The 24,207-nt window shown below is 41.5% G+C and overlaps 1 protein-coding gene across 9 annotated transcripts in view; it reads left to right on the top strand.

The window, feature by feature from the left end:
- The window catches only part of LIMCH1 (LIM and calponin homology domains 1), a 285,276-nt gene that overhangs the window by 227,188 nt on the left and 33,881 nt on the right, over nt 1-24,207 (top strand). For all 9 annotated transcript variants that reach the window (XM_039540391.1, XM_039540390.1, XM_039540392.1 and 6 more), the window contains 5 exons: nt 2,589-2,810; nt 13,445-13,538; nt 15,826-15,995; nt 16,875-16,980; nt 22,750-22,778. In XM_039540391.1, coding sequence (XP_039396325.1) covers nt 2,589-2,810; nt 13,445-13,538; nt 15,826-15,995; nt 16,875-16,980; nt 22,750-22,778 — 621 coding nt within the window. The remainder of the gene's footprint in view (nt 1-2,588; nt 2,811-13,444; nt 13,539-15,825; nt 15,996-16,874; nt 16,981-22,749; nt 22,779-24,207) is intronic.

Here is a 24,207-nt window from a genome sequence, read left to right as displayed (position 1 = left end):
TTCCACGGAATGGCTTGCCTCTGAATTTGTATTTACATTTTTATTTATATAGTACCTATAGATTAGCCATCTCAAAACATTTCACATGGCCCATGCTACCCATCTCTTATGTGGCATTGATCTGTGTGATCTCTTTGCCAGCAGTAACAGCCTTTGTTGCCCAGAAGTCCAATTTTCCCTCAAACATCTTTTCACTTTTTTCCCATGATGCTCCTTATTGATGGATGGAGCTCCGTTTAAACAAATCTGCAAAACCACGACATCATCCTCCTTCAAATCTCTCCTTAAAACTCAATTTGCCTTCATGCCTGCAAAACACTCAACTATAGCTAAGCAGCTGATGTGTTGTGACTGCTGCTTATTACGCTGATCATAACATCAGCTCACTATTACCTTGCACTTTCCCTATCTACTGTATCCATCTGTTGTGTCTCATCATACTTAGCTTGTAAGTTCTGTGGGGCAGAAATCTTCGCTATATGTTCATACAGTGACTTACACAATGGGGCTTGGATCCTGACTGGACCCTTTAGGTGCTACCCTAATTCAAAATCTAATAGTGGTATTAATAAATGTGAACTTTGTTTTAAAAAAGTCATGAGCTAAAGGAAAGTCAGTGACATGATCAAGCTAAAGAAGATGCGGTTAGAACCAGCTTGATCCCGAATTCGTTGCTCCTCAGTGTAGAGCAGGGGTAGGCAACCTATGGCACAGGTGCCGAAGGCAGCACGCAAGCTGATTTTCAGTGGCGCTCACACTGCCCAGGTCCTGACCACCGGTCCGGGAGGCTCTGCATTTTAATTTAATTTTAAATGAAGCTCCTTAAACATTTTAAAAAATCTTGTTTACTTTACATACAACAATAGTTTAGTTATATATTATAGACTTATAGAAAGAGACCTTCTAAAAACATTAAAATGTATTATTGGCACGCAAAACCTTAAATTAGAGTGAATAAATGAAGACTCGGCACACCACTTCTGAAAGGTTGCCAACCCCTGGTGTAGGGTTATGAATGCTGAGAAGGGGGACCAAGATAGCTTGAACTGCGACTTCTTTACCTTGAGAATGGAAATAGCTAACTCTTTTCTGATGTGTATTTTTAATAGATATTGTCCATTTGACATCTAGTGAGGAAGACAGAGTGACATGTCTCTTTTCTTCTCTGGGGAGCAGAGGGGAAGCCCTCTCTGCCCCCCTTCCTCTCAGCCTATTGGAACTTTGTTTCCAAACCCTTGTTTGATGGGGGTGGGGAGCTGGCTTCAGGCTTTCTCCCTTATGAGTAGTGGGGCAAAGGAATACTTGGCTGAGTTCTGCTGCTTTTGATCTTTTAAACATAAAGCTACTGTGCTCCAGAGTGCACAGTCCACCTAGTATTAAGATGAGACCAGCTGATTACATAGCAGTTCATTGGTATAGTTTGTAGATGTTTGTGCATTCTTGCCTCTCTGTGATGCTCTGCATAACTAAAGGATTCGGTATAGGTGTCCTTTAAAGTGTGGTGCAGTAGCTTGAAAATGTACTATGAAGCCATATTTCCAAGTCATCCTGTTTGTTTAGAACTCTGCCTAAAATTTGAGGTATCCTGTGGATTTTTAATTATTTCATCACTTGTGAATTAGGATCTACTGAGGTCTTGAGGGTCACACCTCATTAGTTTCTCTCTCTCTCTCACTCTCCTCTTTTGCTTTTTATTGAAGCTTCCCCATCCCTAGTATTCCCTGATTTTCCCTACTGACTGAGCCACCCCCCTGATTTTTTTCTCTTTAAAAAACACTTTTTATGTTAATACCCACAAAAGTGTGTTTACAACTTATGGGAGAGAAAAAGTTTATCTTCTCCTCCTGGATATCCTAGTGATCCTATCTCCTGAGTGTCTGTATTGTTATTGTAAACTCTTCAAGGCAGGGACTGTCTTTCATTTTGTGCTAAACCGTTGTTAGTATTATATAGATTCTTTATTATTTTATTAATGAAAAATACATGCCACCTTGATCTTCTGTGTTATGATTAGGGGTTTGGAGAGGGTCCCATATGAGGAAAGATTAAAGAGGCTAGGACTCTTCAGCTTGGAAAAGAGGAGACTAAGGGGGGATATGATAGAGGTATATAAAATCATGAGTGATGTGGAGAAAGTGGACAAGGAAAAGTTATTTACTTATTCCCATAATACAAGAACTAGGGGTCACCAAATGAAATTAATAGGCAGCAGATTTAAAACAAATAAAAGGAAGTTCTTCACGCAGCGCACAGTCAACTTGTGGAACTCCTTACCTGAGGAGGTTGTGAAGGCTAGGACTATAACAGGGTTTAAAAGGGAACTGGATAAATTCATGGAGGTTAAGTCCATAAATGGCTATTAGCCAGGATGGGTAAGGAATGGTGTCCCTAGCCTCTGTTTGTCAGAGGATGGAGATGGATGGCAGGAGAGAGATCACTTGATCATTCCCTGTAAAGTTCACTCCCTCTGGGGCACCTGGCACTGGCCACTGTCGGTAGACAGATACTGGGCTAGATGGACCTTTGGTCTGACCTGGTACGGCCGTTCTTATGTTATTTCCTCAGAGTGTTTGTTTATTGTTCTGCAGGTAGATGGAAAAGTCAGCATGAATGGCGAAACTTTCAATGGACTTGAAGAGAAGGATAAAGAATGTACAACAGTGATATTTGCTCCTTTACTAAGAAGATCTCCAAAGTTTGAAGGGGTGGCCAGAGCAGATGGATCCCCGGTGGAACTGAAGCAGGACACCACTAGCATTGAGCTCAGTTTAAAGAGGCCTGCCACTCACACTGTGCACAGAGAGCTGACAGTAAGATTAAAAAAAACACATCAGCTGTGTTTTCTCTGCATGTTTTGTTTTGCATAATGGATTTAACCACTAGCTAATGGAAAGCCAAGGGGCTAAATTTGTTTTAATTCCAGGATCTGCCCAGGTCAGAAGCATTTATACTTCTTAAGTTTTAGTGTTTCTGCATTAGGAAGGTAATGGAACATTGCAGTTGGCTTTTGGTTTTGTATACCATGCAACTGATAAGTGTGCTTTAAATCAGCTGGCATGTTTCATTATGTCCCACTGAGAGATTGACTGTCTGTCCCAGCTATTGTGCAAATTTATTCAGCTCTTCTACTGATGTTAGCTGATTAGATCAGCAACATAATTAGAGTGTGTGAGCCATTGTAATTAGTTGAAGTTCTCCAGATTCAAACAAGAGGATGTTAATGTTTGGCAATGTTTGCATTCAGATAGTCTCTATTCCTTTATCAAAAAGGGGATAAATTATTGAAATACATTGGGTGAGTTTGCTTCCCAACCACCTAAACAAAGAGACCAACTGTAACTTTTCATCTCTCTTGCTATTTTGAGGGGCAGGGCAGAAAACAATGGGAGCATATCACAACAAGTCTCTAGATGCTGCACAATGTAAAAAAACAAAATAAAGCAAGGACTATCCTACACAAAAAGCACAAAAATGAGTGTAAACAAATTGGGGGTTGGGAGAATCTGACCTTTCTCACCATGTACCAAAGATACAAAATCAAGAACACCACAAAAATAATAAAAGCTAGGAATGGTGCTGTGCTACTTTTTCCTAAACTTCGTGGTATTGGCCAGACCCACAATGCTGGGGATGGGGTTTTGATTCATCCCACCTCCCTGGGATGGGAAAGTCTGCTTCATCCCTGGCTTGCATTCTTGGCAGTGGACCCTTTTCTCCTAGTGCTGGTTCTGAACCCAACCATGAGGTCAGGAACAAGCGTGGGAAGCCAGATTATGTCAGGAGCGCAGACCTGGGATTGTCAGAAGGAGCTGGTTTGAAGCCAAGAGTGGTGATAACAGGAAGGCAGGCTGGAGGCAGAGTGAAGGTTGGTTGGGGGACGATAGTGAATTGGACCTACGGGGGGATGAGGATTACCACTGTCCATAGAGAGGTTGAGGTGAGGCTGTTTGATAGACATTGGGGTCTCATTTTATTGGAGGGAGCAGCAGCTGAAAAGGAGTTAAAGGTACAATTATAGTCAGAAGAGTAATTATGTGAATAATGGCACCTGCTCCTGTTAGCACTGCAAGACCAATATAGCTATGGAAGAGTGAGCTGGATACTATTCTGCCTTGGTCTTCACCTTCTACAGTGATGAAGGTGATGTGATATACAAGTGTCTAAATTGATGTAGCTTGAAATTTTCCATCTATTCGGTTTCTGTTTGCAGAATTGCATTGCCAGAGGTGATGATAATATAGAAGGCAGAACACAGCTTGAATTTTCAGATACCAGGTTGAGTTTGCAGCACTGACATTTACAAAATAACCTTTTGGTTTGTAAACTGAGTAAACATATGAGTCTTTGCAACAGAATAAATATGCACCCGAACAATGCCATTTTTAGAGTTTCTTCTCAGTAAAGGTTTTGTAATTTCAGATTCATGATTGAATCAGCAATGTAATTAGATGGTATAAACCATTATAATTAGTGTTAGCTTTCCAGCTTCAAACAAAAGAATGTTAGTATTCTGGAGTGTTGTGTGTTGTTTAGCATTTTTTTTATTTTCAGAAATTCCCTGCTTCATTGCATAGCTATAATTGTAATAGGTAATTTAAATGCAGTGGGGTCTGATGACTAGATATCATTTCTGATGTCAATCAATTATAACAAGAACACCAGATCTGTGTGGGGCACAGTGGTAAATTAAGGTGTAAAATCCTGTCTTAATATTCTAAGAAACAGCTGAGAGATATGAGGTCTGCTCTTTCAAGATTACGCAGCTTGGTTATCGTTGTCCAAGAGAGAAGTATCTTCAGTCAGTGTTTGCATACAGATGGCTTTTGTTTTACTTTGCTTCCTTGTCTTGCTAACTTCGGACCAGAATGCTTTTCATTTTTGTATTGCAGATTCTCTGAAAAAGAGTCGAGGGGGAGAGAGCAGACCTTTAGAATTTCTTATGGCCAGTGAAGCTAATAGATGAAAGGGAAGGGATCTATAGAGAATTACCAAAATGGCCTCCAAGATAAAAATTCACTCCTAAATAATGACACGATACATTATAATCCATTACCACATAGAAACAAATGAAAATAAAATATTATAAGAGCAGAATCTACTAGCTTCACAATTCTTAAGGTTGAGGAAACTCTTCTGAGAGGAGAATCTATTTTCAGGGACTACTAACATCATGAAAAAACTTCCCTCGGGTCTGAAAATTTATTGAAAAGATTTAATTCGGCTATTGTTGGCTTTTTATATAGCTTTAACAATTTGATTTAGCAGTTTATGAATCAGAACGTTTACAAAAATTGGCAATTTCTGTTTTTGTTTTTTTGCCTGGTCAATTCCAATAACTAAAACTTTTGAGATGCTATTACCAAGTTTTAATTAAATCAATTTTCTTATTGTCCAGAAAAATGCACTTTTAAAAGAATTGCTTGTCTACTATACTTTATAGAGCTGGAAGAAATTAGAGAGAAAATAATAAAACCTAACACTTGCATTTCCATTTTCAAAGTGCTTTATAAACTTTAACTATTCAAATAAAACTTATTTGTGATAAATCTTCATTTTGTGAGTGAGACTATCAAGGTTGAGGAAGTTAAATGGCTTAGCTAAAATATCAGAAGGCAGCAGTGTCAAAACCTGGATTCGAATTTGGATTTTTTTGTTTTGTTTTAATCCTGTTTAGACAAATAGATTATGTTTTCCTCTTCTAAATCACAAGTGGTCTAGGAAAGAGACCTGGAGGAAAGGGGGAAAGGTTTAATGAGACCTAATATGAAAGACAGACAGTGTGTGGCAACTGCAAAGAAAATAAATAAGATGCTTTGATAGGTAACCTGGGGAATTTAGTTTTAAATGAAGGTAATAATGATTCTTCTGTACTATGCCCTTATCAGACCTTATTTGGAAGGTTCTCTACATTGTTAATCACTGATCTTAAAGGATAGTGTCCAAAGGTTAGAAAGTGGCCAGAGCAAGGTAACAAGACTAGTTTGAGAATATGGAGGGAATATTGTGTGAGGAAAGGAACTAAATAAATTGAACTTGGGGAAAAAAAGGTGGCAGGAGACCTGTTTGTTGTTTAGGGTTGAGGAAACAGAGGGCTTACGTTTACCTGTTCTAATCCTACTATACATCTTTCATAACCCAAATATTTCTTTGTTCCTGTTTCCATTGCCACCAGACTGGAATAAGGCATCAGCATGACAGGTCTGTTCCTAGGACCTTTGCTCCTGGAGTCATATGATCACATCAGAATCTCATCTTTCGTATGACTCCCCTTTCCTCCCTCCTCCCACCCCCACCATCCTCTTGCTCATGGAGAAACACTTGAAAACATGAACCAAGCGTAACTCAATGCAACGATGTCTGCCTGAGTCTGCAGACAGCCTGAAATAATAGCCCCAAAGAGGAGTGAACTGCCTGATGCATCTCAGAAGGGAGTTAATTACACACAAAATAGGATAAGGTAGCCTCCCACATCACGCCAGCAAAGGACTGTGGGTGAGTGGCCAGAGGAAAGTCTAATATGCTTAGCTCATGCACCAAAGAGACATTGCAGCTGATGAGCTAGGTACTGAGTGTTATCCCCCTCCACCTGTCCCCTTCATATGCACTTTGCACCATCTTCTCGGGAGAAAGAAGAGTCTTCTGCTACTCCTGAAGGAAGGGGGGTTATCCCTGCTGCTTTTTCTGGCGGGGGAAAGGTGGTCCCATGCTGCAGTCTCTACCACCAACACTTCAAGTAGAGGGATGGAGCCACATGGGACCCCATGTCATTGTATTGCCTTAATGTGGTCTGATTGACACTACCTGGCTGACTTACAGTGAATTGGAGTCACTAGCAAAAGGAGCTACTAGATCGGGGTAGGCAACCTACGGCACGCGTGCCGAAGGCGACACACAAGCTGATTTTCAGTTACACTCTCACTGCCCGGGTCCTGGCCACCGGTCCGGGGGGCTCTGCATTTTAATTTAATTATAAATGAAGCTTCTTAAGCATTTTAAAAACCTTATTTACTTTACATATAACAATAGTTTAGTTATATATTATAGACCAGGGGTCGGCAACCTTTCAGAAGTGGTGTGCCGAGTCTTCATTTATTCACTCTAATTTAAGGTTTTGCGTGCCGGTAATACATTTTAACGTTTTTAGAAGGTCTCTTTCTATAAGTCTATATTATATAACTAAACTATTGTTTACTTTACATACAAGGTTTTCAAAATGTTTAAGAAGCGTCATTTAAAATTAAATTAAAATGCTGATTTTACGCCGCCAGTCTGCTCAGCTCGCTGCCAGCCTGGGGTTCTGTTCACCTAGACCGGCAGCGGGCTGAGCAGGGCCTGCGGCCGGGACCCCAGACCTGGGTGGAGAGGTTTCAGGGGTCAGGGCAGAGGGCTGGGGTGGAGGGGTGGGGGTTCAGGGATGCGGGCTGGGGTGTGTGGGGGGGTGCAGGGCAGAAGGCTGAGTGTGTGGGGGGGTCAAGGGTCAGGGCAGAGGGCTGGGGTGTGTGTGGGGTGCATGGCTGAAGGCTGAGTGTGGGGTCAGGGCAGAGGATGGGGCTGTGGGGATGCAGAGCAGAAGGCTGGGTGTGTGTTGGGGTGGGCGGGGTTCAGGGCAGGGGGTTTGGAGGGTGCAGGGCAGAAGGCTGTGTGTGTGAGGGGGTTCAAGGGTCAGGGCAGAGGGCTGGGGGGTATGGGGGCTGCAGGGCAGAAAGCTGAGTGTGTGGGGGGTCAGGGCTGGGGGGTGCAGGGAGTCATGGCAGAAGGCTGGGGGTGTAGGTGGGTTCAAGTGGCAGGGCAGAGGGCTGGGGGGTATGGGGGCTGCAGGGCAGAAAGCTGAGTGTGGGGGGGCAGGGCAGAGGGGTGGGGGGTGTAGGACAGAAGACAGTGTGGGGGGGGGATTAGGGCAGAGGGCTGGCGTGCTCGGCCATAGGGGTGCTCCCAGCCCCCTGCCCTGAGCCGCTCAGGGCAGAGGGCTGGAAGGGATATGCCTGTTCCACCCCCTTCCCCAAGGCTCCGTCCCTACCTCTTTCTGTCCCCTCTAGGGAACTGCCTGCATGCTGTTGCTCTTCCCCCCTCCCCCTCGCTAAGGCCATCAGCTGATTGGCGCAGGGAAGGAGAGGGGGCGGGGCAGGAAAGCACCACTCTGGGGGAAGAAGTGGGGGAGAGGGAAGCTTGGTTGCTGCAGAACCAAGCTTCTGCCTCCTGCCCCGCAGGGGAGAGCGGTGGGCAGGGGGGGCGGGCTGAGTGGGGCTGGGGGCCAGGACTGCGGCAGGCGCCTGCTTGCCGCTCAAAATCGGCTCGCGTGCCATGGGTGGCACGCGTGCTGCAGGTTGCCGACCCCTGTTATAGACTTATAGAGACTTTCTAAAAACGTTAAAATGTATTACTGGCATGCGAAACCTTAAATTACAGTGAATAAATGAAGACATCTTTCTCCAATTAGTATTGAAAGTGCTGGAATTCTGTAGTCTAGTTATGCAGCAAGCTGATATCTTTACTAGCCTGTGATCCAGCTGAAGATCTTAAAATGCTCTATAAACATGAATAAAGTGAGCCCCAAAACTCACCTGTGAGGAATAGTATGTATGGCATAGCTCTAATTTACAGCTGGAGAAACTGAAGCAGAGGCCCAAAGATTAACTAGCCCAAGATCACATGGTGTGTCAGTGGCAATGCCAGGAATAGAACCAGGATCTCCTGACTCCAAGTCCCAGGATTTAGCCGTTATTAGTTCAAGGTTCCTCTCTGTTATTAATGGTAGTTGTGCATGTAAATCCTCACATGTGAGAATTGTAGCCTTAGTTCTTAAAATTAAAAATTAGCGAAGGCCCAAAAATTATATTCATATGGGTGTTAATGAAATGAGATTAATCTGTCTGCAAGTGACATCATTGTCTTTAAACTGCCCTCTTCTATGGCTATCTAAGAATGGTTAATTTTCATGTAGCTGTATTTGAGGTTGTGACGTAAAGAGCTAGAAAAAAATTCCAGATCTAAATAGCAAACTAAAAAAAAATTGACTGCCACTCCCATAGGTATTCTGTTAGTTTCCCTTCCATTTGTGCGGCACAAAGTAAACAGTTTTCCCATCCAAGTAACACTCATTCTCTCTTTACAAAAATGAAATTGTTGAGCTGAGATTAAGGAGATATGGTGGATTATTAGACTAACTACTGAAGAACAGAGTTGAATTCTGACTTGTACATATGTGGGGATAGGACGGGACCTGAAATCCTCTTTGTGACTCATCATGAAAAGCATGTGCAGAATTTGCACAACTCTGCAGAACTGACAGCTGTTATTCAAATTGCATATCTCCAGTTGATGGTTTCCCCTAAGATTATTCTGTGTGATTTGGAAGAAGAAATGCCTGTGTTTGGCTTTCCTTGGTGGTTTCCCATCCAATGACTGACCTTAGGTTGTAATATCTGACTTGATTACAGCACTTGGTGGCTGCAAGCAAAAGAAGCTCAGGATTTAGAAAAGCAGGGATGTCGCAGCAGTAGCATGGCAATGATGCTGGACTGTCATTGCGTGCAAGGCACCAACCTATGTTAGACCCTGCTCATGTCATTGTTTCCTGCTAAGTTTCATTAGTACTATGAAAGCTTTGTTTTGATTAAAATACTGCAATGTATGTATCTTAAGGATGTGCTTTTAAGGTTTCACAAAGCTGTTCCAAATGGAATTCTATGTTTAAAACTGCAGTCATAGTAGGGTAAAAGCATTTGAGCTGATACTAGCTTTTTTGCTATTGAGATCCACTGCAGCTAACTCATTCTTCTACAGAGTTCAATTTTCAGTAAAACCCATTGCTTTTTAATGCTCCTGGATATTCCTTTTGAATATCTCTGCATTCTTGTTGGCTCCAGCCAGCTTGATTTGCTGCATTTCATTAAATTTGCAACATTGGTATTTTAATTGCCATTGTGCACTGGCAGGAGTAAGTTAATATGTAGTTTGAGTTAATTTATATTAGGAATAAATAAAACTGTACTATAACTTTTTTGGTTTTGGATTTTCCCAGTAGTTTAGTCAACTCAATCAGATTCTTTTCTAGATTTGGTTATGTAAGCTCTGTGGGTTCATTTGTTTTTTACCCTCTTACAAACAAATGTTTCTGCCATGGGGGTAGGTGATATGACCACAGATAAAAGCATACATGGGCTGAAATCCTAGTTAGCCAGATAGTAGTCCTGTCTATCACAGAGAGAAAAGGAATTAGTTTATTTTAGTCACAAATGGACATTTATTAAGCAGTTGCTCAATTCTCTTCGTGAAATGTATGACTTGGTTAAGCAGGACTGAGGAGTTGGCTAGCTCATACTATGACTGGCTCGTTCACAACTGCAAATTAAACTAAAATATTAAATAGCTTTCCAGCCTCACCCACAACCTTTTAATCCAAGGGTGACTAACTTTAACTACTGCACTGTTTTAACTACTGTTGAACTATATGTACACACAAACATAGTGTAAAAACACTAACTTGCTGAATGAAATTCACCAGCCTTTGAGAACTCTGCTGGGACAGAATCCCATTCCAGTGCACAGGTAGGGTGCAGAGATGCAGCATGGCCCAGCTACAGTGGCTGGTAGAGTCAGCCCCTCTATGCCTCCTCTGGGAGGGGTTTTTGGTCCCTGGCTTGGAATAAATACAGTGGCCTCTCTTCCTGTGCATCTACAGTGACTCCTTCCTGTGCTGACCTATTCAGGGCCTACTTTGAGGCCATACTGTATGGCAATTTTGCCCACCCACACTTGACTAAAGTTGAGCGTAAGTGGTGCAGAGAGCATTGCCTAGATGGTACCAATAGCAAGATAAATGAAAACCATATCTTACTTGAGAGCTAGTTATACATTTTCACATGCAGGTCAAAATACACTGTATAGAATACTTCTTTAGATACAGTGGAATATATTGGCATATTTTAAGATTGCTTCAGTTTCATACATAGTGACAATATGGAATGGCTTATGATAAAAATGTTTGTCATATGTATGAAATATGGCATAATATACAGCATAAATGGAGGGACATTAGTTGTATTAATGATTCAAGAATTTCTAATACAAGATGCAATATCCATGTGAACCAAATACAGTAACATAATAGTGAAATACCTTAAATAATTTAGCATCATACAAAATGTCATTAATACAGGGTTTCTTTCCAGTGAACTCGACTAGTAGTATGTATATTTTTTTTCTAAAACACTTTTCAATTTGCAGTATTATTTAGCTTGATGTTGCAGATATTTCATTGTTCAGCATCTGAAGAGAATTAAGTCTCACACGCATGAACAGATGACATCAGCCGAACACCATTACAAGTTAGTTTCTCTGCACCACATAGTTCTTTTCTCCATTTTTAAAGAGTTGCAATAAATACTGTAGTGTCCTTGTCAATACCATTGCTCAGAATGAATTGGTGACGAAGATTTCTTCAATCTGTTTCTTTCTTGAATGCAAATATTATAGGTGGAACTGGCAATGACTCTTATAGTTATGGTTGTCTAACACCTTCCATAATAAGACCCTGTTTTCAGCTGTTTATAACTTTGCCAAAGTTTAACCATTCACATTGAAATTTTCCATGCTGGGTGCCTGCTTCAGGCTGAAATTATTTTGCAACGCTTCAGTTAAAGCACTTCAGCATTTTCCAAGAGTGAGGCTAGGGGAAAAATATATTCTTTTAACATTAGCAAAACAATTTTAATGAGAGTTTCACTGTGAACCTCGTGTTTGGAGCACTCGGGTCAGAGGTGGCCTATTGCTTTCCCCGTGAAAATCCATCCAAATTTGCCAGATTATAAACTGCTGAAAATCACTGTTTCCATATGCCCATAGAGGTTTGTTAGAGGCTGGCAGCAAAATTCTCCAAATACTTTCTCCACTGAGCATGCTCCACTCCCACAGAGTTGACTGAGCATGCTCTAGCATTGGGCTGAGGATGGGCTTTTCCTTCAATTGCTCTTCCTTGCTGCTATGATGCTAGGAGCCAGAACTAAGAGCAAAGGAGACTCTCCTTTGCTCCCAGTGCCCCCGGCACACAGGCAGGGTGGAGGAGGAGAAAGTTTCCTGCCTCAAATGCAAAAGATCCGGGGACAGGCTTGGGGAGAGTGATACGTGAAGAGTGAACAGACACATGCTGGAGACAGGAGCGCTGGGGGAACAGGGTAGACTGGGGGAAGTGCAGACTGGGGCACAGTGGCAAACAAACAGTGTGTAAAGGATAGAGCAGTCTTCCCTGCACAACCTAAAATAGACCCATGATTCCTGAGTCCCAGCATTACTCAGCTGTCTGCAAATATCTGTGAAACCCACCAGCAAAATGTATCCTCATCCTTCTCTGAGTGATTGGTCCACATAGAAGATAACAGTCCACTACTGCCAGATATTCCATTAGCTCAAGTGGGAGAGGCCTCTGTGGTGGAGCTAAAGCTTTCACTCTGCTGACGCAAGGGTCAGTGGCCGTGGACTCATAGGGATCCTCTGGGATCTGCCAACTAGGCACAGCTTTTGTGAGGGAGGAGGGATGCAAACCCTGTCCCATAAGAGCACAATGTAGAGGGATCATCGAGAGGGAATCTCATGAGGTTTCCTCTTGTGGATTTTGATTGGGCTTGGGGAAAAATCTGGGTCCATAATAGACAACTAATCTTGTAAAGTACATTTTTTAAAAGAGCATCTTATCTTTTTGTTCTACTGAATGTCTCTATTTATTATTACATATTAGAAATATTGCACAGATGTATAATCAATATATTGCTGTTTTTCTTTCCCCATGTAGTGGGGAAATTAAATATATTCATATATAAAGTAGAAGCATGTTAAATAATGTAGCTGTGTCACTGTCGTTCTTTTGAGGGTTTGGGTTTGCTCCTGCAATGAGATTTGCCCTAGTTTAGGAAGTTGTCTTTTGCAGTAATTAGGATTAATGGCTTGATATGGTCTTATCATATTTGTCAATCCTCTCTTAATGTGCCAAGTGCTTCACGCCTTTTGATGATAACCATAGGAAGTTCCATTTAGACAAATACATTATTTGTGCAGCATTAGGATAAGGGAAATACTTCATTTGTTTTGCCAATGTTTATACCCAGAGAGTTTTGCAGATTCATTAATAAATTCATCAGATGAGCTACAAGTTATTCCATAGAGTTGAATGTATGTTCCACTCCAGCTAACTCGGCTCTAGATATTTTCCATTTTTTGTTTTTTACAGATTGCTCCAAAGCAATCCAAGTAGTGGGTGATAGTGAGCATTTATAAGATATGTGGTTAGCGGAGGAAATTAAGTCTAAGTACTGTAACTCAAAAATAGTCCATGCTGTTCATAAACTCACTCTTCAGCATTACAAAGAGGAAGCCAGTACTACAAAATAGAAATGACTGAAACTGTATTTTTGCTCTAGCCATTTTATTTCAATGAAATTGTTCTCTGCAGGCCTCCTTCACTGAAGACATTAAACCAGCCAACCAAAAAGATGAAACTGATTCTGGAAGGCCAGAAATGATGAATTCGGGGTTTGCTTCACCAGGTTTGTTGCTGCAAAACTGCTTTAGCCTGGTGATATTCCCCTACAAATCCACTGTGTTGTGGATCTTTTTTCTTCCTCCCTACTAAATGCTCAAGAAGAGTGCATTCACAGTGACATCTAGAGGTTTCATGAGAAAATGCTGAGCTCGTATTTGTCCTGAAATGGTTTTAAAATCTATCTGATGACTATTATGTCCATTTTGTATCTTACATGTCTTTATATGAATAAGTCTAGCTTAAAGTGCAGCATGCCCAGAACGTACTAAAAGTAGAAACTAGTGATAATGCAATAATGGTTTCGGTTCAAGAAATGGTATTTTTTTCAATACATAGAGTTTAAGGCCAGAAGGGACTACTTTATCATCTAGTCTGACCTTCTGTATATCACAAACCACCAACACCACTTGCACACTAAACCCAACAACTGAACTGAGACCAAAGTATTACACTCCACAGGAGGTTCGGCTATACATTGAAGGAAGGGGGGGAAATTCAAGCCAATCTTTCTAACGGTTCATAAATATATATGTATGGCATCAGCAACATTGCACTCACCCTTGAAGTTAAGGCTTTTCATATGGTTCCTGGTCAGACCGTTGTAAAATTGACTTTCTCAACTAGTTGTAAAATTATGATGCTAGTTTTCCCTGGTAGCAATGTTGCTAAAAAGCAATTTGCATTCCAACGTATCTTTTGTTTACTGCTTATTCATAATAAGATCATGTTAACTTATTTTTCAATTTCTAAAACATGCCAATCACTGTTTATCTTGGTGCAGGTACATACAAACAATATGAGGTAGATATTTCAGTAAATGACATATTTGCCTGTAGTAAAAATATAAATATACCCCTCCCATCCTTCAGGTAAAAGCGTGATTAACCATTGGAGCTTTTCACCACATCCTGAAGGTTAACCAATTTGAGCTCCATCATCTCAATGAAAGAAGCACATTCTGCCCTCCATTGAAAACCCTCTGTCTCCATCTCCTAGCTGTTCAAATAAAGGGACTATTAACGAGGACTCATAAGCTGATCTCAGCTGCTTTGGTGTGCACAGGGAGGGGAAAAAGAGAGCCCAGGCTTTCAGGTAGATAAATTGCACCTGGCAGCCAATGTAGCACCTGCAGTGCATTAGTGTAACGTACCAGTGATTGAACAATTAGAAGGCCAAATTCTGCACCAGTTGAAGTTTCCAAGTTGTCTCCAGTGGTAGCCCAGTGAAATTCATTTTATTAATGATCTAATCTGGAGGTAACAAAGGCTGAAGGTAACTGTGCCAAGATCCATATCTGAGAGAAATGGTCATACCAAGTGTAGGTGAAAAGAGTACTTTTGCTCCTCCTTTAAATCCCTTTGGACTTTCAGGAGTAACTTGGGATCCAAAAGTATCCCCTAAACTGTGTACAGTAGAACCTCAGAGTTACAAACAAATCAGCCAACCGCACACCTCATTTGGAACTGGAAGTATGCAATCAGCCAGCAGCAGAGACCAAAAAAAAAGGAAATACAGGTCAGTACTGTGTTAAACATAAACTACTAAAAAAAAAAAGGGGGGGGGAGTTTGTTTTTTTTTAAAGATTTGACAAGGTAATGAAACTGTTTTGTGTTTGTTTCATTTAAATTAAGATGGTTAAAAGCACCATTTTTCTTCCACATAGTAAAGTTTCAAAGCTGTATTAAGCCAATGTTCAGCTGTAAACTTGTGAAAGAACAACCATAACGTTTTGTTCAGAGTTACAAACATTTCAGAGTTATGAACAACCTCCAGTCCCAAAGTGTTCGTAACTGTGTGGTTCTACTGTACCTTTCTGAAGGATGTACAGCCTCCCCCGCCAGTCTGTATAGATCCTTTCCCCAAACAGCCAGCATCACCTCTGTTTTATGTGAACTGAGCCTCAGTCATCCATCTCTCTGTCTCAGCAGACCCTGGGAAAGCAAAGACAGTGCACTTTCTTGTTTTAGTGGAAAAAAATAGGTAAATCTGAGGTGCCATCCACTATTGATGAGACAGCTTGAGCTACAATATCCTCATTTGAGTACAGACCTAATGTCTGTTTCTTTGAGCGAATAAGTTCTGCTTACTCTGAGGGATGTTTTCAGCACAGATCATCAGGTTTCCAATCCCATTCCACAGTCACTCTGATTTTATTTTATCTCTCTCTTCCCCCCCCCCCCCCAAAAAAAAAGCATTCTTAAAATTTGCAATTCTTACATATCTGGGATTTTTCTTTTTTTTTTTAATGTCATGCTGAAAAAATATTTTGATTCTTGTGTTGTGTGGATTAGCTGCAGAACAGAAACAATTCAAGACAACTGTTACTTGTGCCCGCCCCGCTGTGCCCAGCGTGAAGTTCCCTCCTAGCACCCATTCTGAAGAAGCAGCTTCAAAAGATAAAGATCTGAAGAAACCCGAGACAGAACAACAGAAGGAAGCAGCGGTCCTAGTTACAGAGAAGGTAGTGTGATACAGAAAAGCATGGGAGAGGGAGAGAAAAGGACCTGCCATGCAAATGCTTTCAGTGTTAATGAGCTAGGTTTTACTTTACCTTATGTAATACTAAACTAGGAATTTAATCAAAGCAACCTGTTAGTGAACAATCTTGAGTCATTGTCTTACTACAAAATGTTCCTCTTTCTTCCACATGGAAGAGCTGAACTTGGTATTCCTATATGCACTGAACCAAAGGTCCAAGCTTGCGAATTCTGCAAACACGGTATTTTCTGTTGGTATTTTCTGTTGCAAGCAGGCCAGTTGAAGTTAATGGGACTAATTATGATTTTTAACAGTGCACCCTATAGTAAGTGTTTGCAGACTCATGACTCAATTCAGTTGCAGCTCCCTGATTCTGCACCACCTGCTCCGAGCACTAAAGTAGCTGAAGCAGACCAGAGAATCAGACCTGAAGATCTTGTGTTTCTGTGTGTAGGGAAAGCAGAATATCTGAAGAATGTAAAAGAAAGAAGTTTGCCCTTAAAGCCTTCTTGAAATGTTCAGTGAGTGCATGTGATTGAGACAGTGATTGTGTCTGACAAGACTCTGCTGTGAGGAAATGTATATTGCTGCATATCTTGGGACTGGTAGCAGCCTTGGTATTTAGGGAAGTGCTAATATCACATGGGGGCAGTAGCAAAAAAAATCCAGAATTTAAATATTACAAAATTACACCAAAGTGATGTAAGTAAAAGTTTAGCATCATAATCTTGATTCAGAAAATATGTGAAAAAAACCTCCATATAGAGGAATTAGGACCTCGTTAATTCTGTATGGTAGCATTTTATTCAGTCAGACATGGTGCTTTCTGGATGTTAACGCCTGTTCTTAAATAATTGTGTAGGTAGTGAAGTCAAAGGCTCCAGAACAAGAAGGGAGTATATTATTTCCATTTTTGAAGAAAGTACCCGAGACCAGCCAAGTTATTCTGCAGAACTCTGATCAACAAGGTAAACAAAAGAAAACAGGAGTATTCTGTAGCTTTGTAAAATTTAACTGGGTTGTATTTAAACATCTGTTAGAAGGGTCAAAAGAAAAATAGCTGTCCTTTGACCTACAGTCCAAGTAATTGATCTCCATTCAGGGTGCGCTGTGCGCGTGTGCTCCATGTGTATGAGACTGAAATATTTTTCACCGGCAGTGTCCATTGGTCCCTGCCCCATGCCTTTCTCCTCCTCATGCTCCCAACTGAAGGCATAAGGGGCAGTTTAGACCAGCTACTTTTCCAGTTTTTTCTGCTGCCCGTGGTCTGAGACTGCACTTCCTCAGCATCCGCAGCTTTAGCTAGCATTTGTTTTTTTTACTAATTGTAGATAATTGTATATAGTTTTACCTGTCTTAGTTCATTCAATAGCAAGTGTAGTTTTAGTAGAGCCAGAGGCCCCCTGATGCCCTCCTGGGGTGGCTACCATGCCCAAGCCCTGGCAAGGATTCAAAATCTCTGTGGTCTGCCCGTGGGCCTTCCCAGCCAGTGATGATCATGATATTTGTGTATATTGCCTCAGTGAAGCTCATATCCCCTCCAAGAGCAAGGTGTGCTGGTCATTCCCTTGAACAACCCATCAATCCCATGAATTCAGGCTTAGAAATTCCTGTGGATTGTTCAATGAAACCCCAATCTGACCTGGCTTTTCTGACACCCCCCCCCCCACACACACACACTGTACATTGAGCAGCGGCACCAAAAAGTTCCTCTTGAACATGGTTGTCCTGGGCTCCGGGACTGCTGGGAGCAGAGCTGAGGGCTCTAACAAACCAGGCAGACCTGAGGAGGGTGAGCAAACGCTCTCACAAGAAACATGAGAAATCCCCTTCTAAATGCTCATTTGGGAAGACCTCCTCTCCAGCATCCTCAATGTCAGGTGAGACTCCATGCCCCAATACTGGTGTGTTAGAGAGCACAGTATCAGTTCTGTGACACCATCAACCAGCCAAGTCACAGTAAGACCACCAAGACTAATGGCACCGCCCATTGACACAGGGCCTTGTACTACTCCGACGAATCCAGGATCAGTGGGAGAGTTTCATCAGCCTTATCAAGACAAGAGAAGTCAGCCCTGATAGAGGCTCAAAAATCTTACGGGCACCTTCCCACTCTCACAGAAGAGACTATGTGGCCCAAGGACAGTGGCAACCTTCTCTGTGGGGACCACCATTTTACCCCTATGATCCCTCACATTGGACTTGGGGTCCTTTGGATCTATTTATGAGCCATCTGGAATACAAATGGACAGAATGGGAGTTGAGACAGGCATCCCCTTATGGAAAAGAACCTCAGCCCACTCAGGAGCACTCTGAGGAGGAGGATCAACCAGGTGGAGCCGGTTGTCCCTGCTGGATTATTATTGTCCTCACCAGATGAGGTGGTCACATCACCACTGGGTGACTATAGACAATTCCAAGATCCTCTCCTGAGGAGAATTGCAGATATGCTCTAGATGCCCCCTGGAGGAAGTACAAGAAATTCCTCACAAGTTATTGGATATCCTCCACAGTGCGCGTCCTAATAAAGTGGCACTGCCAATCAATAAGACCATCTTAGAACCTGCCAAGATAGTCTGCGATTCTCCAGACACTTGGCACTCCTACTCCAAAAAGATGGAGAAGAAATATTTTTGTACTAAATGAGTGGCGGACTCAGAAGATACTTCCCGCTAGATGGCAACATCTTTGGGTGAGATGGGGTTCCCAGTTCCAGTCCTCCCAGAACTCCCACAGAAGTTGAATCGATTTGCCTTTCAAGGGAAATAACCTATTCAGTGTGAAAACAGATGAAGCATTATATTCCCTCAAGGACTAATCCTCTCAGCATGCACCATCCAGGAGTGCAGAATACTCTGTTAGAAAGCCTCAGCAGACATTTTTCCACAGAGCACAAGTGGGAGCCACATGACTTGGTGATATGGTATATCTTTCAACAGTGGAGATTCTCATTGTGAGATCTCTTTGCATCTCAAGAGACCAAGAAATGCCCAGGCTTCTGCTCCTGAGCAGCCAGGAGCCACAATGCCAGAGGGGATGCATTTCTGTTACGTTGGTCAGAACTGCTGATGTACGTATTCCTGCCCATTCCTCTCTTACCTCGAATCCTGAGGGAGATCAAACGAGAGAAAATGTCGATGATCCTAGTTGCTCCTGGGTAGCCGAGGCAGTTCTAATTCACCAGTGTTGTCCAGGTGGCCTCTCACCATGCATCTGTATCCAATTCTTCTTGGATCTATTGAGCTGCAGGCAAGGGTAAGATCCTTCATCCCAACCCCTCATATCTCCATTTAACAGGCTAGTATTTGGGTAAATGACAAATTTAGGGCAGTTGTGCTTGAAAGCTGTTCAATCTATCCTTAGCAATAGCAGAAAAGACACCACAAATGGAAAAGATATACAACACAATGGAAAAGATCCTTGATATAGTGCCAGCATCATTGGATACCCCTAGGGCTCCAAGGTCATGGCTATTCTGGAATACTTCCTCTTTCTAAAAACGTCAGAGCTGCCTCTCAGCTCCTTGCAAGTGCACCTGGCAATCATTAGCACCTTTCATCTTCTGGTGGACAACCATTCAGTCTTTGCCCATACTGCTACAGTAAGGTTTCTGAAGGGGAATTATCAGAATCTTTCCTCCAGTACTGAAGCCTACCCCAATGTGACCTCCAATCTAGTTCTGTCAGCATTAACAAATTCTCCATTTGAACCTTTAGCCTCATGTTCCTTGCTCATCTGTCTATGAAGGTTGCATTTCTAGTTGCAGTCATCTCAGCCAGAAGAGTAGGTAAGCTGGATGGATCCTTCTGGTGGAGCCTCTCTCTATATGGTCTTCTACCAGGGTAAGATTTTCCTCGAGGTTACATCCTAACTTCATTCCAGAAATCTTGGAATTCCGTCTGAAGTGGGTCATCCACCTACCTGTCTTTAATCCAAAGTACCATGCTGCCAGAGAAGCTACACTCTGGATGTCAATCCAGCCTTGGCATTCTACCTGCAGAGGACAAAATCCTTCAGGGAATCTCATTAACTCTCTCTCTTTTTACTGAATGTATGAGAGAGGAAGCAAAGATGGATTTCAGGATGCATCCTGCTTTGCTGTGACTTGACAGTGACCCCTCACAAGGTGTGAGAGTCCACTCAGTCAGAGCCTAGGCACCCTCAATAGCTTCACTTCATGATGTTCCCCTTCTGGAAACCTGTAAAGTGGCAACATGGGGTTCTGTTCATACCTTTGTGAAACATTATGCCCCAGCACAAGCATCTCCTGTAGACACATCTTTCAGCAGAGTGGTCTTCCAATCTGTCGTACAACAGGGTTCCTCACATCTGCTTTCTCAACAAACACTGCTTGTGAATCATCTTGAGTGCAATACACACTGGGACCATCACTTGAAGAAAGTCCAATTACTTACCTGGTACAGTAACTGGAGTTCTTCAAGATATGTGGTCCCTACATATGTTCCACTACCAGCCCTCCTTCCCCTGTGCTACAAGTCCTTATCCTAAGGTTCTTCACAGTAGAAGGAACTAGAAAGCTGATCAGTCCACACTGTCCCTTATGCCCTCTGCTCAGAGTACAAGGAGGAGATGCGCACAGGCACAGACCAGCAGACATTGCTTATGAAAAATCTTCCAGTCTCAGGTTCATGGAGCAAGTGCACTCATTGAATGGAATACACGTGGGGGCCACACATCTCAAAACTCCAGTTACTATACAAGGTAAGTAAGCAGACTTTTAAAACGTACATAATTATTTTTCACCAAAAAATTGCTTCTGTACTAGTATTGTTAGTGTACTTCTGTGGTGATAATTACACTGTTATCACTACCTTCCTTAAATACAACAGTAGAAGTGTGGCACGAGTCAGGAAGACCAGGATGGCACGATTATATATCTGACATTGAGTTAAAGGGCATATTATATTTAAGGGTATTATATTTTACTAGTACTACTGTTCTAAGATGAAAATAGCTTAGTAATCGCTTTGATGATAAAAATGTTTGGAGCTAAGTTCTGTCCTCATCTGCTCATGTGTGGCTCTTATTAAAGTGAATGATAACAATGCATAGATCTGGCATGGACTTCAGCTTACCTCACAAATATTTGATGAAGTTGATGTAAATCATGAAAATTTCCTTTTTATCCTCATGATGTGCAGATTTTAATAGTGTGCAAAATAATACACATACTATGCAGAAATCATAGAGCAACTCCAAGAATTACCTGACCTTCTAGTGTCCCCTGAAACTTTTGGTTAAATTGGCTTCGATGGTCTGTATAAGCAATGCAAAGACTTCTCCCCCTTCTTGCTGTTTTCAGGACTGAAATTGCTTTAGATGGCAGTTGCGGAAAACAAAACAACCCTGAGTGGAAGTAGAAATTGAACTTGTAATAAGTTGGGAGATTCTTCACCCATAATACAACTTAAGTGCTAACTTAAACTAAACAAGAGAGCAGCCATACATTGAGTTATAGAATGTAGATATTTAATTTCTTAGTAATGTTGAAATTCTTCATGTGCTCTAGAACCCACATAGAATAGATGTTGCTGAGAAAGTCAAACAATACAAAATAACTTTAACATGTATGATGTATGTAAAAGTTCATGATGAGTTTGAGATTTAAAAATGTAGGATTCCGACTGGGAGAAAAATGTCTTTAATAATGCACCAGTGTGTTAGAGGACATTCAGATGAAGTATACCACACCAACAGCTTTTAAATACTAATAGCATTTCAACTACGAACCCTCTTAATTTATCACCAGGGAAAATGGAACTCAAACTAGCTTTGATCAACCACCTTTAAAGCGATTAATGAATTAATTTAAAAATCCATTTGGTCACTGAGTTCACTTCTACCTGGAAATCAGTTTTCTTTTCACAGTGTCATATTTCTTGTTTTGTTTCTATTTTGCCGTCCACTCTAGAGTCACCCAGCTGTGCCAGTGTTCCGCTTAAGGTTCGGAACTCCTGGCGACGCTCACAGTTTTTCTCACAGTCAGGTAAATGATGCGCTGGGAGTAGCTGCATCTTTCCCGCTGTGCTGGGTAGTAGGTGTCTTAAAATGTGTGCTGGGGCAAAAGCTGATGATCACTGGTACTTATTTCCACTGTCTGCTTTCATAGAAAGTGCCTATTCCTGTTGCACAGTTGGCAAAGAGCTGTTGGATTACACGCAGATGTAATGCTTTGGTTTCAGACACCAAAATAATAATTTTCCTTTAAATTTCTTTTTACTTTACATCTGTTTTTAAGCAGTTTAGTGCAAAGGCACTTAATAGAAAATGGCAGTGGTTCTCTTGGCAACTGTGACACTTGAATAGTGTTTTCCCTTGACATGTCCTACCCTTGCTCTGCTTTTTTTCTTTCCCCACATTGAATAGTGAAGGGAAAGTTAAGTTAAATTTGATATCACTCTTTTCAGACACTGCTAATGACTCTGACCAAAAGTAGTTGTCAGTAGCTAGTGGTAGCTTAGAACCTACTGTTGATGTTATGCTCTTTGTAGCCATATCAAAAGTATTTTTAGTGGTGGAGGGTACAATCTATTTCTCTGATCTGTTGTATCGTAATTTTTCAATGCTGCTAGTTGTGGGCAGGTATTGTTATAAAGTTGAATTGATAGTTTCCTCTTTATACAGCTGTGACTAGGCTTTTTATTTCAAGTTAAGATAAAGCATATTTGACAATCTTAATATTTTGGGGAATTAATTTTTGTTTTTTCCTTTTGCAGCGGATTCTGATAATAGTGACAAGTCAAATGTAAGTAACTTCTTTGCACTGTTTTTTAATAGCAAAATATTAGTGTGTTTAGTGTAAAGATTTGCATGAAGATACAACTAAATCAGTGATTCTTTCGAAAACCCTTTCAAAATAGACTCAAACAGGAAGGAGAAAACTCAGCTCTTTTAACTGAAAGAAAAGAAAAGAAATATGATCCAAAACACTTCATACACTTTTAAACAAATATGGGGTTAAGTTCTGGCCTCAGTTACACCTGTGCGATCCCATCAGCATCAGTGGCAGGGCCACCCGTGGGGGAGGTGGGCAGGGGGGGCAAGTGGGGCAATTTGCCATGGGCCCCACCGGGACCCCCACGAGAGTTTTTTGGGGGCCCTGGAATGGGGTCCTTCACTCACTCCGGGGGCCCCGGAAAACTCTCGCGGGGCCCGGGCCTCTGGAGCATCTTCCGCGGCAATTCGGCGGCGGGAAGACCCCAGGTCCCCTGAATCCTCTGGGTGGCCCTGATCAGTGGAGTTGCACAGGTCTAAACTGAGAGCAGGATTTTCCCCTTAACTAGGAGAAATGCAGTATTATGCGGTGTGGATTCACTTTGGCCTGGATCCTACATACACGCTTAACTTTCAGAATGAATAGTTCCATTAGTTCTAGGATTCCGTGACTGTTTGTATGTTCCTTCTGATTACTTGCAAAGAAATTATTACATACAAGAAATGTTCAACAGATCAAAATCCATTACGCCTCAAGGAAACCCACATATATTTGAACACAGCACATCCTGTATTCCATGTACTGCTCGTCATCTGAAAATAGACATTTTTTCTCATTTGAGAATGCATAGGACTCAGAATGTAGAGTAATTAGATATTTACATCATAAGGCCTCAGCTTCTGAAGAAAAAAATTTAGCACATCACATAATGGGTCCCTTATCTGACTGGGGCCCATGGATGTTGTTGCAGTATAAATAGTACTTTAAGCCAAGACTTTGAGATTGGATATTGTGTCCAAGATCTGAAATGTGTGAACATTGTTCTGCTGTGATAATTTATTTTGATAGTTGTGGCATCAGAGGATTATTTTCAGGAAAAATAAGCATTTGGTTATTTTTCTTTACTAAATTGGTATATTTGTATATGTAGATCAATGCCCCTTGGAATTTCTTCTCAATTTCTTCTTTTCTCCTGTTCTACCTGATGTTTTCCTAGTTCTTATTTGCAAATCAAATGATTTTTCTGTGACCTGTATATATTGCAAAAATAAAACCATTTCCAATTGATGGTGTAGCTAGGAATACTGTTAGCTAACCATGAGAAGTACTGTAAAATTGAAGCAATTATAAATCTGAATTCCACTTGTAGCTTAACATTTTCACTTGATTGGTAGAATAGCTTAAGTGACTACCTTGTGCAACTTTTTGGGATTGTCTTGTGATGTATATTATTAGATTC

Source organism: Mauremys reevesii, linkage group 5, assembly GCF_016161935.1.
Source record: "Mauremys reevesii isolate NIE-2019 linkage group 5, ASM1616193v1, whole genome shotgun sequence".
NCBI classification, from domain to species: Eukaryota; Metazoa; Chordata; order Testudines; family Geoemydidae; genus Mauremys; species Mauremys reevesii.
Note: the sequence above shows the minus strand (reverse complement) of the source record. Positions and strands in the feature narration are given on the sequence as shown.